This window comes from Triturus cristatus, chromosome 10 (genome assembly GCF_964204655.1).
Source record: "Triturus cristatus chromosome 10, aTriCri1.1, whole genome shotgun sequence".
Lineage (NCBI taxonomy): Eukaryota > Metazoa > Chordata > Amphibia > Caudata > Salamandridae > Triturus > Triturus cristatus.
In genome coordinates, this window is record NC_140593.1 from 439832263 (window position 1) to 439852483 (window position 20221).

The following is a 20221-nucleotide window of genomic DNA, read 5'->3' on the forward strand; positions in this document are numbered from 1 at the left end:
TGTTTGCCGCTATGCGGCCTGTTTCTTATTGCTGCTATGCGGCATGCTTATTATTATTCCTTCTTGGTGCACCTGCACCTTCTGGTTGGTCCTCCAAGCTACTGGTTTAGCAGAGGTTGTCTGTCATACATGATGACCGCTTATCCTATAGCAGTGTCCTTAATCCCTGCTTTTTCCGTATAGGGATTTCCAAGCTTTGCTTAGGTTCATGCTGTGAACTCTCAGAGGGGTGTCTTTTCCTTGGTTGTTCGCTCCTTCCATTCGGGGACCTTTACATCTGGCCTCACTTTTGCCAGGGTAGTGCCTCGTTTTTCTCCCACTCTGTCTTGCGGGGGACTCTTGTTGGGTCACGTTTTAATTGTTTTTACGTTTTCACTCCTGCTCTGGCTCCCATTGGTGCTATTACCCAATGGGTTTGTGCAGGCTCTCTCCTTCATACAATATCCGTGGGTCAGGCCCCGGTCTACTTATTCCGCCAGTTCTTAAGGTGTCCGGCTGCCTGGTGCCCTTTTTGGGCCGCTGCCTTCTTGCAGTTGGGTGCCTCTAGGCTGCTCTGCTACCCTACACAAAGTCCTTGTGTCCTTCGTATGGCTCCAGGGTCCACACAACGTGCTTGGGTTCCTTCCTGTCTTCGCTCTGGTTGGTAACGCCCCGTGGCTGGTAATCTGTCTTCACATCTTATGGCACCATTGCCTGGTACTGGCGTGTCTTCTACTTTCGTGCTACCAGCATCTTGCGCCATACATTGGCTTTTTGCCACTTATGTCGCTCCTGTCTTACTGGTGCCGGTTTCCACAGAGCTCCTTTTCGCTGTTGTGCATATTAGGCCGTTATACGAGGTTTTTGTCCTACCGGCTGCCGTCTCTCACGACTTGGCAGCCACCACTTCCTTCTACAAAACTCGCCATATCTGGGATATGGTTTCTTCTCCATGCTGGCATTTTCTGGGTAAGGGACAACCTATTGCCTCTGCTGTCCCACGTGCCTTTGCGGGTATAGGTTCCTTAGTGTTCTTTCACACTTTTCTTGGTTCACCGGTACTTGTTTAGGCTTATGTCGCCACTTCAGATCCTGGCGATCTTTCCCACTCTGGGTGGGTTTATCTACCTCTTTCAAGTCATTAACTTTCACTTCGCAACGGCCATTCTGGCTCTGGGCTTCTTTCTCTCAACCCACTTTCCATAAAATGATTATTTCCTGCTGTTCGTGACAGCTTCTATTGCCTTTGCCTCCCACTGCCTCCGCTTCCTTTAGAGCGTCATGCTCTGGTGGCTACCTGTGCTCCGCTCCTCATTATGGTGTTAAGTCACCTTATGGACCACTAAGCTTTTTCTAGAACTTCATGGGATTCAGTCTCAGACCCGCCTCCTCTATGGGTATGGCTTTGGTATCTATTCTAAGCTAAGGAATCTGCGGCTAGACGTCTCTATCAGATGTACGAGTTACTTACCTTCGGTAACGATGTATCTGGTAGAGACCTAGTCTAGTCGCAGATTCCCTAACGCCCGCCCGTCCTCCCCGCTGTGCGAGGATCTTTTCTGGTTTGGGCCTTCTATTCTCGCCTCCCTTAAGGAGGCTTGCCCTTTTGCAGAGTCATACTCTTTTCGCTCTAACACAGACTGCACCCCTTCTCAAGAGTGTGCGGTGTGTTAATACTTTGTGTGTTCTTCCACGCCATCGGCCTGGATTAAACGGGTTTTTCCCACAGCCCCTCATTCCCCTTCTCCATTGCCTTGGTTTTTGCCACCCCTGCGCCCTTTTACTTCAGATTTATTGGCTCTGTACATTTGAGTCTTTGATTTAGGTTCCAATGTCTTTCTGGTGACATCTTATAGTGAACTTTCATTACTCTTCTGTTGCACACTTGTTCACCGTCCTGTCTTCCATTCTGGATGCGGTCTTCTATTCTCTGCCAGGCTGTTTTCCACATCCTTGTCTTCCTATAACGTGGATTGTACCTTCGCTTGTGCAGGGTGGCTTTTCAGAGCTCTGCTCTCACCTGTCCATTTCTTCTATTTCATCATCATTTTTGCACACTGTTCCCATTTTCTCTGTATTTTGGTGATGGCTCCGCGTTCTAACTCTGAAAAGTTTCTCCGACAAACTGACGTCATCGTGCCGGGAGGGGCATATATGGCTCCGCTGACGTCACGTCAGTGGATGACTTCCGGGTGGAGCCATGCAGCGCCGCCTCCCGGCTCGAAGAGGTGCTGCTGAGGAAAGATTTCCAGATCCAGTCTGACGCCTGGGGATATTCTAAGTTAAGGAATCTGCGGCTAGACTGTCTCTACCAGATACAAAGTTACCGAAGATAAGTAACTCGTACGTTAACGCACTTATAGCAACTTAAGGTTGTCTGACGAGTATTGCACATTCCGCATATATTTCGGCAGGTAAAACCGGATTACATTTTCAAGCGGGGAAAATGTTAATTAAATTATGGGGTGTCTATTTTGCTGCTTCTGCACGCAACTAAATCCAGGTTCAAAGCTCCATTTCCAGGGCATTAATTGTTATTGGGTTCTATTTATTGCACATGCAAAATTCCAATCTCTATGGTGTCAGTGTATCTGCCCAATAAATATTACACCCTTTCCAAACGGAGCCTAATTGGCCTCAGTCTGAAGACCCATAGGCCATCCCAGATGAGCAGAGTTGCCCTTTCAGAGCTGAAACAGAAAACAATTGAGTAAAGTCACTTGAGTCACAAGTCTTTCTCAATGAATCACAAGTTAACATATACTATACACATTGAAATGCTAAGAAGTTTGTTTTGTGGGAAGGGGTTGGCACACCTCAATGGCAAGACTGTTCAGAGTGTGGCCCCCTCAGTACATGTGCAGCCATATCAGTTACCTAGAATTGCTTGCCAAACGAGCAACCCTCAAAGGCTTCTTCAAGCTCACTTGTTGAAAAGTAGTTTTCGTCAAGACTGGCAAGACTACCGCCATGTACTTCCTATGGAAACTGGGAAGGGTTCAGTCTCCCTTAGCTCTCTGCTTTAACAAAGGGGATATGGCAATGGGCGATTCTCTATGATAAACAGTCTAGTGCAAGGTCCACCTGCAAGTTATGCAAGGGTACCTCTGCACTGTGGTACCCCCTCAAGTAGACTTATTTGCCAACCCAAAACATAAAATGCCCGAACTGCACATCCAGATATTTGCATCTTTTGTCCATGTGCAGTGCACTGCTGATGAATTGATAGACAGATCTTTGCCTATGCATTTCTACCTTTCTCCTTCCTCAAGTGGTATTCAGAGAAAGAAATTGTGAAAAGTCATGAGACTCCAATATCGTGTCAAATTTTGTGATGAGAATATTGTGGAGCTCTATATGAAAGGTAAAAATATAGTTTTTAATTAATGTCACTTGATTCAAACTAAAGTTATATATATTATTTTTTAATGAGTTTGATAAATTTTAGTTATTTTGATTTTATTAGTATTTAGTATTGTAATATTTGTGCTAAATTTGTTTTTTATATTTGTAATTTTCTAATAAAATGTAGTTTTTAAATTTAATTAGAAAATGTTCATTTAGTGGGAGGTTTTGGGTTTGTAGTTGATTATAGTGGGCAGTTTTCAATTCAATTACTTTATTCGGATAAAAACATATCCATAAAAAAAACTGTTTGCACTGCAGCTAATAAAAAAAATGCACAAGTTCATATCGTAAAACCATGTATTAAAACAGTACAATCAATATCATTCATTCAGTGTACATCGTGTGCCAGGCACAAACAGCAGTTTTCAGGAAAGCGCCCACGCAAAATACCAATTAGTCTTCCAAATTAAGGATAATCCTATTAGCGGCTTCAAGATGAACACATGAATGTTTTTTAAAGAAAGGTGTTAAAAACCATTTAGTGTACTGTATATAGAACTTGCAAAAGAATAAAAACTGTAATGTGGTTTGCCCAGTCTGGCCATCACACGGACAAGGCATAGAGTCAAGATTTGCATGAAAGCCAAGAGAAAAACCGAATAAGTTTCCCCATGCTGGCCCTTAGACGAGAAAGGAGTCCCCACTCCCAACGGCCCATAGATTTAGTAAGATAACTGAAACTGATCATTGGTTTTCTTAAAAGACAAAGTGGCTACAGTTGGTTTCCTGGGCTCCCTATCAAGCCTCTCCTTACTATAATGCATATAAAGTGCTGACCGAAGATCTTTTTTATATACGGTATCTGACTCATGTGGGCTCTCAAAGATGTGTTCATAGTCAACCCTACTTAAACTCGATCTCACCTCAGCCAGCCATGGAATATCCATTCCCTTTTCACCATTGAGGCAATCTCTTATAATATCTCTTGTCCGACGCCGCTGGGTTTTTCCAAATGGCTAGCCAGAAAAAAGCAGGGTGAGCCTTTATATAGTCTTCAATATAGTATAGATTTAATTCACTATGACACACATTGAGATGTAGAGATAGTGGCTCCCAGGAGTTTCCAACAAAACCTATTCTCCTCCTACTGGCTGTCAACTCTTTGAGAAGCCCCACACCTCAGCGCCATAGGTTGCCGTAGGTATCCACTGAGAGATATAGATAGATGTAGATATATTTTTTAGATTGATGGGATAGCCCCCGACCTCCTGGGTTGGGGGGAGACTAAGAACCAAATTAATGGATATGGAGAACTTATTCCTACAGTATACCATATGATCAGACCATTAGCTGTTAGCAGCAAAAACCAGCTCTAAATAGGGAAAAGTGCAAATGCATAATAAAATGTGGTTACCCACGGAAATGGTGCTTAAGGAGCACTTCCTCAGTCCACAAGCCATTGCAAAATATTTTTTCAAATTGGTGCATAGGTCTAAAGCAGCCATAAAATCAACAAAATCCTTCACTAAAAGGTGCAGGGCATTAACACCACGTCATCAGCGTGACAGGGCATTGGTTAAATTATTAAAAACATTTAGCAAAAGTGGTGCCCAAAAATCTGGTTTATGCTTGATGAGGTCAATAGGAAGCCCATCGGGGCCTGGAGCTTTCTTACCTAGGCTCTGGTATAGCTTCCTCAACTTCGAAAAGGGATATTGATATCCCTATATGGGGCAGGAAATCTAACAAATTTTTTACGTGTGGGGGCTGCATATGTCATAGAAAAGTGAGCTTCCCAAGCCTCGTTGGTTATATTACCGCTGATCGGCATTCATGTTTGTCCCATTCCTCTCATATCCTTAATAGCAGTCAAGAAGATTTTTCCATTCTTTGAACTAGCGGCACTAGCAAGGGCTTCCCATCGTTCATTTAGTAGTAGTTCCTTCCTCTGCGAGATGGCTACCTTATACTTCTTTCTTAATGACTGATCTGTAAGGTGACACCTCTGCTTAGTGGATAGAGCCTTGCGTTACCGACTATTTATCGCTGAGCACTCACTATTAAATCATCTAGGCCCGTGAGGTGTAATAACAATGGGTTTTCATAAAGCAGATTTTATGACTTTGTAAAGTTTGATAAATGCGCTAATTACCTCTGGGTTAGGTTACTGCAGTATCGGGCAGGAGTTCAGACTCAGATTTTCCCTGACTACCCTAGGGAACAAATCAGTGCTATTAACCCCTTGCCACACCAAGCTTAATTTATCGGTTGATGGTACCAAATTCCTTGCACCACATTCTGTTGTATACATGGGCCTAGGGGACAGTCTCAACACTGCTTTGATCAGGTTATGGTCGCTGTGGTATGTAGGAATAACCTCAGCTTTCAATAAAGTCCTATAGGCTAGGGGAGATAAAAATAAATCGATATTAGTAGCACTGCCCCTACCTCTGCATGTTGGTACTAATAGAAAATTATTGGTAAGGCCAGCGATATCCATGACATTACTCAAACCATGGGTTGCAGATGCAGGTTACTAATTCAGTCCCAATTAGCAAAACCCTTCAAGGCAGAAAGATGCTGAGGCCAGGTACCCTGCCACAAAGGAGTCATCGCAGTCAGACAATGGTCCCACCTGGTGAGACGTAAAGCCGCCTTCTAGCAGAGAATTGACACGCTGGTGCCTGGGGGTAGCGTTGAGAGTAACTGCGCCCCATAGAGGAGACAGAAGACCATCAAGACTCTGAAGATGTAGTTTGAGACGATAAGCAGGGTCATCCCAGCCCCCATTGAACCAATCATTTGATTGGTACCAAGGGCACCGCCAAGTAATATAAAACAGCCCTAGAATGCCATTGAAGGGTGACTTGCGTGCCAAGGAGAAAGCAACCCTATAATCCCCACCAGCCCATACAAAGTTTGTGAGTTTAGAGATCAAGGAGTGGAACCACCAACAGGGGATAGTGTAGGGAAAATTCCCCTGGACATATTAATAACTTGGAAGGCATAGCATTTTGAAGAGCGAAGAGCGCCCCATGAGATGGAGTAGGCTGGCCCAGTGGTGCAGGTCCTGGTCTAGAGCCTTGGCTAGGCCTTGAAAGTTGAGCGTCCTCGCCAAGTAGGGCAAGTGAATCCCTGGTAATTTAAAGGAATTCCGTGGGGGAGGGATCTCGGGGCAAAAGCATCCCCCCCCCCCGCGTCTCCCCCTCACCTCCACCAGATTCGATTTACTGCCATTGATTTGGAGCCCCGTTGCTTCGCCATAGAGAGGACAGGATCTCAAGGCACTGGGGTCCAGAAGTCCGATGATGGCAGCTAAACAGACAAACCTCGTCCCCTTGTAGTGCTATGCAGTTCTCAAATCCGTTCCCCCACCACCATCCCTGCATCCGGGCATCACACCTTAGGAGATGTGCCAGGGGCTCTATCGCAAAAGCAAACAGTAAGGGACAAAGAGAGCAGTCCCGGGGAACACCTAGCCGATGGGACAGGGGGCAGACAGGACACTATTCACCTGGGCTGCCGGAGTACTGTACATGAGATGGGCCATCATGCACTAAACAGCTCAGTCCAGCCCGCAGAAGAACCGCAGTTAGAAAGTCCCCGAAGACCGTATCAAAGGCCTTGGAGAAGTCGATTAGGAGGAGGGCTAGTGAGCCATCTAAGTCCTGCATCTTAGCTAAAGCCTCCAGTACTCTACTAATGCAATGGTGAGTGTTGCTGCGCGAAATTAACCAGCATTATTCCGCATGAATAAGATATGGGAGAGCACGGGTCAGGCTTGTTGCCAAACCCTTCGCATAAATCTTAATGTCTGCATTATTGAGTGAAATGAGGCGATAGGAAGAACATTGATCATGGGGAAGGCCCTCCTTAGGAAGAACTTCAATAGTAGCACAGTTCAGCTCCGGCAGGAAGGTTCCCCATTGTATCACGGCAGTATAGAAATATAACAAATGAGAGATTAGGATGTTTTTTGAAACTGCTTATAATACTCAATAGGGTAACCATCATGGCCCGCAGTCTTCCCAGATTGAAGTGCAGTTATAGCAGTCTATCTCCTCCACAGTTTAGGTTAAATCTATTTCCAGGGACAAAATGGGACTCTGTCTCCAGCAAGGGTGTCGGGCGTCGCGTATTGAGCACGATAGAAGGCTGCGAAGGCCTGAGTAATATCAGGCAGCTCCTCCTGAAGGCGGCTGGAGGAGTCCCCAATGTCAGGGACCACTCTGTCAGAGATGCTGTGGGTTCGCCAGCTAGTAGAGCAACTTGCTGAATTAATCACCCAATTCATACACTCCAAGTTGAGGCCCTCCAGCATTGTTTCTCCTCCTCAAAGGAGATCTGCCGCAAGTCAGTGCACGCTACAACCAGGAGGCAATGAGTTTCCTCTGTCACAATGTCTGACTGGTTTCCAGTTAAAGTATCCTGCTTTCGAGGTCAGTAATCGGTGCCAGCTGGCGGGCCTCCGTGATTAACGTAGCCCCTTAGGTGGCCCCTCTGGGGGGGCTTGCTGGACGCCCATAGCATGACCGCCGATGACACTGAGCCTGCATTGAGTTGAAAGAAGGTCTATAGCTCCTCCTCTGCAAGTGACTCATTCAGATGCCAGGCACTAAACTTCCAAGCTGACAGAGGGTCTGGGGTCGAATGCCCCATTCCATCAGTATAGGCACGTGATCAGAGATGCTGCGTGGAGGATTTCTAATGGATTGGATAGAAAGGAGGCATGCAGCCAGCAAATTAATTTTGTTTTTTAAATATATTTTTTAATTATTTATAAAATCAAATTGAAAATGTTTTATTGGATTATTTTTTATAAGTTGCTTTAAAAGTGATTTTTATTAATTGTGTAATGTTAAAGTATTTCCTCTAAATTAAAAAATAATATAATGCTGTATACTGCAAGATCGACATACTTTCTTGTTTTTGATGATATTCTGGTCCACAATATTTTTCTCTATTTTTGTAGTCTACATAAAAAGTATTGAAAGACAAAGGGCCTGATTATGATGGAGAGAAGACCGCTGCGCTCCGGTTCGAAACCGTTTTTTGGGTTCACCTCGACTGTATTGTTTTGTATGTGTTTTCCACTGCTCTGCATATCATTTCGACAACTGTTTCGACTTTTTGGTCGGAAAGCTTTGTGGATGGCCTTAAGGCCTAACGCGCAGAGTCAGCTCTCCATCGATGGATCGGACTTAGTTTAAATTCTGCCCTGGGTGCCACGCTAAGTACCCTCGCACTGACTCGCACAGTGTGCAACTTGTGCTTGTCTCCCGAGCACAAAGACTGTGACGCTTGCAGATTGTTCTGATCAAAGAAAACTCTTTGCGATTGTGAGGCTTGACGTCGAGAGATTAAGCGTCAAAGCATCGAAGACATGCCGGACATCTTCGGTGAAGACTCTGGTCAGGAAGACTTTGGGGCTTCAGTGGCAGAGGAGAAGGGAGCCTTCTCTGAACACGACTCGGACTCAGAGCTCTAGATAGACCTCGACGCCGAAGGACTGCCGTAGGGACAATGACATGAGTAGAGAAGACCCCTTGACCCCACAAACTATTCTGAAAAAACACAAGGCTTTGGCACCACCTCTGCCTTCTGGCCAAGGTAGTCACCTCCAGGCTCAGCTCGGAAACACCAAGTCAAGCCTTCCGTCTCGGTACCGAGTCGTTAAAAGTCCTCCTCGGAGCCGAAGCCATCCAATTCCTAACACAAGTCCGGTTCGGAACCGAAATCCTCACAAACACTTCTCATGCTTAAAGGCATGATGAGACATGCTGATATTTTTAAAGACCCAGTAAGGGCACACATATTGAACCCAAATGTTTCAAGGCCCAGTTACCATTACTCTGGTAGTGTATAACACTTGTAAGCGAGCGAATTCTCAGACATTAGGAGATGCTCCTCTGCCAAATAAGGAGTCCAAGTTAATTGACAGTTCTGGCAAGCGTGTACCTGCTCAAATGTGAATCAGTGGCGCATTGCGAATACAGTCTTTTAGCCAGGTACGACAGGGCACACTGGTATGAGATGGAGCAATTTCTCCCAGGTGAGCATAAGGCTTAGGCTCAGGACTAAGTCATTGAAGGTAAACTCATTTCTAATTCCTCTATATGTTGTGCTCTAGATGCTTCAGACACTGCGGCTGGAGAGATTAATACCAGCGTCTTGCTCAGAAGACGCACTTGGTTAAGAATTTCTGGGTTTAATCCAGAAGTTCAATAATCCATCATTAATACACCTATTGATAAAGAACATCTCTTTGGTTCAAGCGTAGATCAAGCATTAGAGAAGATAAAAAAAAGGACACTGAAGTGGGCAAGTCCATGGGAGCGCTCCAGTCTCAATCCAACAGAGGCTGCTTTTGTCGCTCCTTTTACAGAGGAGGGTCTAAAACCCTATTTCCAGACCAGAATCCTTCACCATATCTAAAGGTAACAGCCAGTCCTCTCTCCCCAAAGGATTTTTTTTGAGGAGGAGGTTATAGAGGCAACACCTTCAAAGGTAGGGGTAAGGCCAACACACCCTTTAGCTCCCCTTCCCTAAATAGTGACTTGTCCACACTTCCCCACCTCCCCCGACTACCCCTCACCTGTCGGGGGGGGGGGGGGTAGACTTCAACAATTTCTCCCCGTTTGGCAGTCCATAACAGGCAAAAGGGTGATTGGAATTATCCAACATGGATATTGCCTGGAGCTTACCAGCAATCCCCCAAACATTCCACCTCCATCTCACAAAATGTCTCCAGAACACCTACAATTGCTACAAGAGGTTCAATCTCTCTTACTAATAGGAGCAATAGAGCCAGTCCCAATACAGTACCAGGGCTCGGGGGTTTACTCTGTATTTGCTCATTCCCAAAAAGGACGATTCCCTAAGGCCTTTTGTGGATCTGAGTTAAACCATTTATATAATTAAGAACACTTTCACATTGTGACGTTTCAACATGTAATCCCACTTTTACAAAGAGCAGATTTTATGTCTACTCTAGATTTAAAAGATGCCTATTTTCATGATCTAATTCATCCTGCTATTCGCAAATACCCCAGATTTGTGATAGCAGGCAAGCATTACCAGTTCTAGGTGCTTTCCTTCGGAGTGACTACAGCACTGTTTTTACCAATTGCCTGGCAGCAGTTGCCGCTCATCTCAGAAGACTGCAGAGTCACGTCTTGTCCTATCTAGACTAGCTTATCAAAGCCAGCACTCACCAGAACGGTCTACAACACACAGATCACAGTAGATCTACTTCATCAACTGGGGTTCACCATCAATGCTCACAAATCTCACCTGCATCCGTCACAGTTGCAGTCTTACCTAGGAGCCAGCCTAGACACGGTCAAAGCTTTAGCCTCTCCCAATGTAGCCAGAATACGCAATAATCGGGCTATGATTCTACAGATTCAACCCAACCAAGCTTTACCAGTTAGTGTTCATGCAACTGCTGGGAATGATGGCGTCTTGTATCGCAATTGTACCCGATGCAAGGCTTCACGTGCGCCCCTTACAAGAGTGCTTAGCGCGTCGGTGGAATCTGTCACAGGGTCAATTAACTGATTTGTGTTTGTAGACGACCGTACCCATCGCTCTCTGCAGTGGTGGAACCCACTAAACTTATCAAAAGGCCAGCCGTTCATCGACCCTATTCCACAGATCGTGCTCACAGCGGACGCATCTCAAACATGTTGGGGGCCTCATCTCAAAGGTAACAAAATACTGGGCCTGTGGTGCATCCAGCACACCACTCTCCAACTAGAGCTTTTAGCATTTTTTCTAGCACTCAAAACTTTTCAAACTCCCCTCATAGCCAAAACTGTCCTAGTCCGAATTGACATGACAGCGATATAATATGTGCAGAAACAGAGCGGGACACACTCCAACTGTCCACACTTGCTCAGACAATTTGGAGATGGGCAAGCCATCACAGGATTCATCTTCTGGCACAACTCTTCCCAGGAGTTCACAATCAAATTGCCTACCTCCTCAGCAGAAGGAGACCGTAAATTAACGAGTGGGAACTTCATCCCCAAGTTCTCCTTCTCTGCTTTCAGCAATGGGGTTTTCATCAGATCTAATCACCACAGCAGAAAACGCAAAATGCCCAAGCTTTGGCTCCAGGTTCCTACACCCGCGCTCAAAGGGTAATGCCCTATGTATCAACTGGTCAGGGATATTTTCCTACACTTTTCCGCCTCACTCGCTCATTCCATGTGTGGTTCCTAAACTCAGGCAAACATTCCTCACACTAATTCTAGTAGCTCCCACATGGTCCCATCAACCATGGTACACCACCCTGTTGGAGCGGTCAATAGTTCCACATCAAAAGGTGCACCTCACCTCCAGTCTCCTCACACAGAACCATGGAGAAATCAGACATCCAAATCCCAAAGAACTGATTCTAGCGATCTGGCTCCTGAAGTCAGAGATTGGTTGTTTAAACTTACCACCAGACTGTGAATATTCTAAAGGAAGCAAGAAGGCCTACCACCAGAGCTTGCTATGCAGCAAAATGGAAAAGGTTTGTTATATACTGCAATAACAAAATCAATCCTTTCATATGCTTCTATACAAAACATTATCTGTTACCTCTTAGATTTAAAAAAAAAAAATGTTAAAAAATGGACTAGCTTATTCATCTATTAGTTTGCACTTTGCATCAGTAGCTGCCTATTTACAGAACAGACATCTGTCACTTATTCAGGGTCCCGGTAATCAAAGCTTGCATGGAAGCACTAAAAATAGTAAGACTACCAAGGATTCCTTCTGCCCCAGTATGGAATCTCAACATTGTTCTCACAAGGCTCATGGGGCCACCTTTTCAACCATTTCACAAGTGCCCTTTGCAATTTCTCTCATGGAAGTTTGCTTTCCTCATTGCCATCACATCACTGAGAAGAGTTGGTGAGCTACAGGCATTGACCTTAGAAGAACTCTTTTTTCAGCTAAACACAGACAGGATAGTTCTCCGCACCAACCCTAAATTCCTTCCCAAAGTAATTTCTGCTTTTCACATAAACCAATTGGTTGAGTTACCAGTTATCTTTCCTCAGCCTGATTCTGTGGCAGAATGCGCTCTTCACATGCTTGACGTTAAAAGAGCTTTACTGTACTACATAGTTTGTCGCGAAGGACAAAATAAAACCATTGTTAGTTGCATTTGCTCCACTTCACAAAGGTAATCCTATCTCAAAATCTGGTATTGCCAGATGGATTGTTAAATGCAGTCAAACATGCTATGCTAAAGCTAAAAGAACGTTAACCATGCCCCCTAGAGCGCATACCACTCGCAAAATAGGGGCTTAAGTGACCTTTTTAGGTAACATTCCTCTAGCTGACCTATGTAAGGCAGCTATATGGTCTACACAACACACATTTACCAAACACTATTGTGTAGATGTGTTCGCACGTCAACAGGCTAATGTAGCCAACAGCACTTAAAGCACTGTTCCAAACAACTGCAGCTTCTACAGGTTAGCCACCGCTTTGGGAGTATACTGCTTTGTAGTATACACAAAGCATGTGTATCTCAGCACACATGCCTCGAACAGATGTTACTTACCCAGTACGCATCTGTTGGCATGTAGAGCTGTAGATTCACATGCAGCCACCCTCCTCCCCGGGTACCTGTAGTTAGTTACTCATTGTACGTTTATACGCATGGAAATCTCTATACTACACTTACTCCATTCTCACCCTCTTGTGGGAAAACAATCTAATAGTGGAGTCGAAGACCATGCGCTCTATCACTAGGAAAGACTTCTCTGGGGAAAAAAACAACTTGCAAACATCTGGACCCAACACTAGATGGCAGGAGTATGCAAAGCATGTGAATCTACAGCTCTACATGCCAAGAACAGATGCTTACTGGGTAAGTAACATTATCCTTACCCCCGCCACATTTGGATGGCGGGCGGCAGTGTGGCAGTCGGAAAGACTGACCGCAACAGATCCGACGGGCTCAAGGATTCAGTCTTTGCGTGTGTGCTATCATCTCTTGACTAAGTGTGTACAATAAATGCTTAACACTACCCTATTTTAAGCCTAACTGCTCGAACACACTACCACAAATAGAGCTTTTAGTATTTTCTACTTAAGCCTCTGGGGATCCCCTGAACTCTGTGCACACTATACCTTACTTTGGTATAGTATATACGGAGCCAGCTTCCTACATCTATATTATGTCATACAATGCCTACCATACATGGTGAGGAAAATGGACAGATGTCTGACTCTCATCCTGGTGGCTCCCTTCTGGGCCAGCCAGCCTTAGTAATCCATGCTTCTGGAGATATTTATCAGCCCCTATGAGATGTTACCTCTCAGGGGGGAAACTTCTCACACACAGGCAAGGTCATATCAAACATTCAGTCCTCCACCAACTCCACCTAGCAGTCTGACAGCTAAGGTCTTATAATTTGGATATTTAAACCTTTTGCAGGAATGTACACGTTTAGCTGGAGGTGCAGGTTATATCAAAATAGGCATTCCTATAGTCCAGGCATTTATGGAGGATCGTAAGAGGAATATGCCTCCTGGAATACCCACTACCTGTATGGAACCTTACTCCTCATCAGACTCAATTAGCCACCCTTTGATCCTTTCCATCATGGCCCCTCCAGTTCTTGTTTTGGAAGATGGCTTTTCTTGAGGCCATAACTTCCCTCAGGTTCATTAACAAATTAAGTGCTCGCAAAGCCGTAATGATAGGATTTTTCCTCAAAACCAATACCAAATTTCTACCCAAGGTGGTGTTCCTTTTCGAACTTTGAAGCTTCATCTTCTTTTTGCGGCCTGACTTGGTAGCAGAAGGAGGTAAGTCGTTAGACCTCAAACAAGCTCTAATGTATTACATTGATAGGGCCAAGCCTTTTTGCAAGTCTAACCAGCTCTTTATCGCCTTCGCAGAGCATCTCAAAGACCACCCCATCTCTGAAGCTGGCATAGTCTGGTGCATCCAAACCTGCTAGCACAAAGCCGAGAGTTCCAAATGTCCCACACTGCTCCCATAAGAAAGGAGCGACCATGGCTTTTCTGGCCAACTTACCGCTAGCATCTGCATAGGAGCAACATGGTCCACCCTACACATTTACCAAACACTATTGTGCATTGAATTGCTAGCCACTGCTTTAGGAGGGTTCTGCTTTCCAATCTTTGCAGTGGACGTGACCTCCAGCCAATGTTGCTTACCCTGTAATAATTTGTTTGTACCATGTAATGCTGTAAATTCTCATGTGACCACCCTTCTTCCCTGAAGCCTGTGGTCATCACATATCTCTTCTCCTATTAACTAGTTGACAATAGTTAGAGGGAGATTGAGTGACTTTTGTTTAGTGCAGCTTTATATCGGTCTTAGAAAAATCGCAAAATAAAGATTAAGAAAATAGTTGACACTGGACAGTGTTCATAGTGCACCATGCTCCACCCACTTGATGCTCCATACACATTCTCACCCTCTGTGTGCAAAACAGTCTAGCATTGAGTCGGTGACCATGCACATTTTCCTCTAAGGGAGAAGCCACACCACATCACGTGGCTCGAAAGACCACTTTGAAGGAAAACCACCTGTAAACGTCCGAGCGCAACACTAGATGGTAGGGGTATGCAGCACATTCAAGTCAATAGCGAGCAGTGCTGTAAACGGATGCTTACAATGTAAGCAATATTTTCCATCATTCTGTAATATCCGAAGCACAGAAATGGGTGCACACTGGAGTTGAGTTGAGAAAGCAATTTAATTTGGGTCCGGTACGAAAACCCTACGTGTTCAGGCCAGAAGGCCTTGCTCACAGGGAAAGTTCATGCCTTTTGTCATCATTATTCTGTGGTTACGTAGTGTACATGATATGTTGTTGCATATTCTTTACACTACAATATAGCAGGTAAACGTCCCTTTAAGACCATAAGCCCAGATCTACAATAGTTAAGTTATTTTAATCACTTTTTATTTCATAGAATTTTATCCACACAATGAGCAATTACTATATGAAACGTCCTAAGTTTCTTTATGGTATAGGTCTGTAAAATGATTATATGGCTTGCAGGACTCCGTTTTGATAGGTCAAATTATTTTGAGTCACTTTGTCACATTTATTGTTGGTGATAGCATGCAAAGTGGTTGGTAATGGAGTGTTCTTGAATTCTAAATATCTGTATCGAGTTTAACCAGATGTTGAATGCAAGTGCTGCCAGAACAGTAGTACAGTAACTTCTCTGAAGCCTTTAGTTGATGCAAAATCTGTATGTGATCCCTTGTTCCCTTCAAGTAATGGTGCAACTTCTTTAGTTTGTTAACAGTTTCCGAGTACAACCACTTGTCTGTGTGGACCATAACTTGGCTCTATTCACTTAGAACCAGTGGAGTGGGAGAGAGGCGTTTGTAGTTAACAAATCAGGACAACATAACCTAATACATATTGGTGCTGAAGGCCATCCATTTAGTTTTTTTTCCCTTGTAGAAAAAGACCGATTAGGGCTAGATTTTTGTATAGCCCTGTAAATGATCACACAAACATTGGCATCGGCATTGTTCACTCGTGAGTCCAGAGTAACGTCTAGCAGTTTCTGAAGGGATGAAAAAACTGCATACTTATTGGCATAGGAAAGAAAAGGCACTGTAACAGTTTATTTTCAGATGGGTAAGTGCACATTTGAAAGCAGTTCTAAAACTAGGTCGCGCATGTTGTTGCTCTGGTCATTCGAGATGGGCATAGATCAGTTTACCACATAATCTTGTTAAAAAGGAGACAAATTATGCAACCTCTTTTGTAGGCATTTTCCTATGGGTCACAAATGAAACGTCCCCCAAACCGTGATAGCTGGTAACGGTAAATGTTAAAATTACCAGTGCAAATTTTCGTCAGATAACTATGAAAATATTCTGATTTCACTGTCAATGGGGATGTAATCTTCCTGTTCTCCTCTTAAATGCTTCTCACCGCTTGGGCAGAAAGGACTTTACCTAGATATTGGCAGAATCTGATATTCCACTTAAATGGAAATTTAAACCAGTTGATCACTCACTATGCAAAATCTGGCTGTTGAAAGTTGACTTGTAAGGGCCTTTATGCAGGCCTCCTGAAGACCATACAAAACCAGCTATTGAGAACTCTGTCAGATCGCTCCTCCTCTGACTCAACCTCTCACGGAAACCACAGCTTCCCTGCTTAAGTAGCAAAAGATTTTGCAAGAAGAATCTAACTTTATTTTGACTTCCATCACATTCCGTGCTACCAGAAACTAAGATGTAACACTTAGATTATACCATTTCTAAAGGAATATGCATTTCATTTTTACTCTCCCAGTACAGTGGCAGCTCTTGTGCATATAGAGCAATTTACAAAGAAGGTAGCAGTCCAAAGGGCAGAGGCAATTTTCCAAAAGAGAATAACTGCAGCCCATTTTTTTTTTTTTTTTTGGTCTGAAACGCTGGTCCTAGGCATGGTAAATAGACCTTTTCTTCAGCAATGTTTCTGCACAAAATTAAACAAAATGTTGGCTAGGTAAATGGGAATACCAATTTGACTCAGTCTAACCAACCATTACGTTAGAGATTCCTTCATTGCGACCTGTAACTTAAGACACTTGTATCTTGGCAAAATGGACATTTAGTTAAGACCGGTTTTTTGTCATATATTCTGATCACCATGTTTTATGTTTTGGTTACAGATCGCTTTGGAAATGACAAGAGAAGAATACAACACCTTGCCTTCTTGGAAACAGGTGAATCTGAAGAAATCAAAAGGACTTTTCTGAGTGAGTTAATGTCAGAACAAGGACAGTGCTGGAGGAATCTCTTTTGTCAGTCACTATCTGGACCAGTGACATGATGTATTTGGAGATCTGTGTTTCTAAACTAAAAATGGGTCTGCCTCAGAACCCTTAAGGATACTGCCAGCTATGGTTTGTGTTATATTTTACATGTGCAAGTGGACATTTTGCAAACTGCTTTCATATGGACTTTGAAGATAATAGCAAAATTATACTTTCCTGCACTTAAACTTGTCACTAGTACTATTGCAGTTTGAGTCTTTGGCAAGAAGCTTGCCCCTTTGTTTGATGATGTTCTGTTTGTAAAGTATTATTTTATTTGTTAGTTTATGGATGACAAAAGATTATATTTATATAAACACTATATAATGTTTTAACATTGCAACCTATACTCACTTTTCAAGCTTTTTGTGTCAAAACAATACAGAGAAGTAGTATATGTGTTGCTTGTTTCTGAATTAAATATGCCACCAGTATATATCTTTATACAGTATGCAATCACAAGATTTACATTTGTGTTAGGCAATGAACTGTTCTCCGTGCTTTTCCGGGTGCTAATATGAACAAAGTGTATTTATATAAAAAAAGATTTTCTTGGGAAATTATGCAAATCAGTCTTTATACTTTAATACCCAAAAATGTATAGTGCCTTGTTTGTGTACAGTTTATATACAGAAAAGCTTAGTCTGCCTTTTGGAAATGGAGTAAGATGGTGTCCTACAAAACACTTTATTACGTTAGAAAAAAGCATCTCAGTTTGTTATACTTGGAGACATTAAATATCATTTGTGATATATGTGAATAAAATAAAATGCTTTAAAACAAATTCTTTGCATGTGTTTTCATTTTTCATTTTTGATACTCTACTGGCATCCACAGTTTCAGTGGAATATCTCGCACCTAAATGGTGTGTGATGCACCTAGCGTCACAAAAACCTTTTAATGATCGGAGCCAAAAAACGCAACGAATGGAGCTGCCACACACATAGTTAAAACCAGCATCCATGCTGGTTGAACTGTATTTCCCTATTGCATACAATAACTATTTATGGTGTTCTCGGTGTGTATGAATGATGATCATGTGTAGAGGTCTATTGAACTTTGGCCCGCCATGCGTAGACTAGTTGGAGAAACTGTAGTGGATGGTAGGTTGGAAATGAAGAAGCTTCCCCGACTCGTGGTGTCTTGTACCATTAAATTGAGAACTAGTATTACTTTAGAAGTGGTGACATTTGGTCCCTAGAAATTATACAATACTTTTTATGAGAATGTGATGCAGTCCTCTAGGTTTAGAGTAGATTGAGATTTCGCTTTGGAAAAAACTCTCTATTTTGTATTTCATCATGTGTTGGAAAGGTGGACAGAGAATGTGTGAAGATGCATTGTAATTTTAGCCGGTCATCGCTGCAGGAACAAGGGCTGATAGAGTAGTTCCACTGGTCAGTAAAAGCAAAACGTATCTGGTTGGATCAAAACCTGTTTGAAGGTGTGTGACCACTCTTGGTGGCCCTGAGGACATCAAGTTGGGACAGAGTTGTGAGAAATTGGAGCGGGCTCAGGGAGACGCAAAACAAAGGTGATGTGACTGCAATCAAGTCTGAAGCCCAATAAAAAATGGTTTGTGTGCTCAAGTGACTTGTGAAGAATGAGACTGGTGTAAGCTGACGGAAGCCATCACAAAGTTACTGTTGCACTGTCTTCCTCAGCCAACCCAGTGAGGGTGCTAATTTAGGTTTAGTGAATATTATCAATATTTATTAGTCGTAGATTTCTTTAAAACTGAAATGATCCTGGAGGACTAAGTATGTGGGTACCAGCACATAGTGGCTTTTTGGGGTATTAGTACCAGTTAAAATATTAATTTTATATTGGTGTGCTTAGAAACTTGTACCTAAAGTCAGTGAGTGTGCCATATAGGAAGGTATTTCTTTGAGGTAAAAGGAAAATGGTTGTATGCCACTGAACAGACTGACTCAGATCAGTGACACCCTTTATGAGGGGATCAATTTGTTGTGCTTCTACATTAGCAAATTGTAAGATCAATTCTGGTTCGAGAGTTTTCCTTTGAGGTACTCTTTATGGTAAAAGGAAATGAGCATAACATGAAATGTGCAAAATAACAGGGCGCAGAGGCTTGAGTAAGGGAGAGGTGCATGTTGCAAGACAAGTCTTATGTGAAAGTACTTCAAAGATACTTGGTGAAAGAATATTCAAGACTGAAGGTGACTAAATTAGGAACAGGTGTAGGAAGACATTAGACGTGGGACCTTGCAAATGTTAGTGTTTGCTAGTGTACACAGCTGTCGAAGTGATGTGACATAGGTTTGCAAGAAGGAGGCCAGATTTCAAGATCTTGTGTGCGCTGTGACATGCATGAAATGAAAAGCATAACTGATTTTGTGAAGGAGGAATTGTCTGAGGGAGTAGCATGCTAGTGTTAGCAGTAAGTGCAGAGAGAACGAAAAAAGCTTGAACGTGAATATGCTCATGGGCTGTATGATTGTTTATTTAATATTGCATGGTATCTGAAGGTATAGTTCAGACAAGTGAAGGTGTAAAGTTAAAGCACACTATTTGTATGATCCGGGAAAACACAAACCCCGTACAACTCATTAATATCTCACAAAATGTTAAACCAAAGAGTGAGTTGCATATGATCTGGGTGTACTTCACCTACAAAGGAATTTGTCAAATTGGATTGATCAGTCTAAATGTTCTATTGTGCTAGACCCCATTACCACAGTAGTAATGATCTAGAATAGCAGGTTGTGAAGGGAGGGTGCTTAAAGTAGACCCGATTGCACAGGTTTTCGGTGAAAGACCAAGTTGTCTTTCTGTTCAAAAATGCAATTGAATGGTGCAGAACCAGTTGAGCAAATCAGATAATTTTGCCTCTTCTAGAGTCTTATGTCATCCTGGTGCAACAATTTGTCCATTTTGTGAAGGGAGCTATTAATTTAAACATACCTCATTTGGGTGGGGTACAGGCGCGGGGGTGCGGACGCTCGCGCTGCATTGGCCAACTGATTTGTGTGTCTGACACCAATGCCCTGCAGAGGTCGAGCAGCCATGATTGTGTGCTGGGACCCTGTTGCCCCTTCCATGCCATGGCTATTTTGCGTTT

The 20221-nt window shown here is 43.3% G+C and overlaps 1 protein-coding gene across 36 annotated transcripts in view; it reads left to right on the plus strand.

Moving 5' to 3' along the window:
* Nucleotides 1–17923, plus strand: part of SVIL (supervillin) — a 635411-nt gene extending 617488 nt beyond the window's left edge. For 35 of the 36 annotated variants that reach the window (XM_085631809.1, XM_085631813.1, XM_085631820.1 and 32 more), the window contains one exon: nucleotides 16996–17923. In XM_085631809.1, coding sequence (XP_085487935.1) covers nucleotides 16996–17082 — 87 coding nt within the window. In that variant the 3' untranslated portion in view covers nucleotides 17083–17923. The remainder of the gene's footprint in view (nucleotides 1–16995) is intronic. The other variant, XM_085631830.1, reaches the window with a different exon arrangement.
* Nucleotides 17924–20221: the final 2298 nt, after the last annotated feature.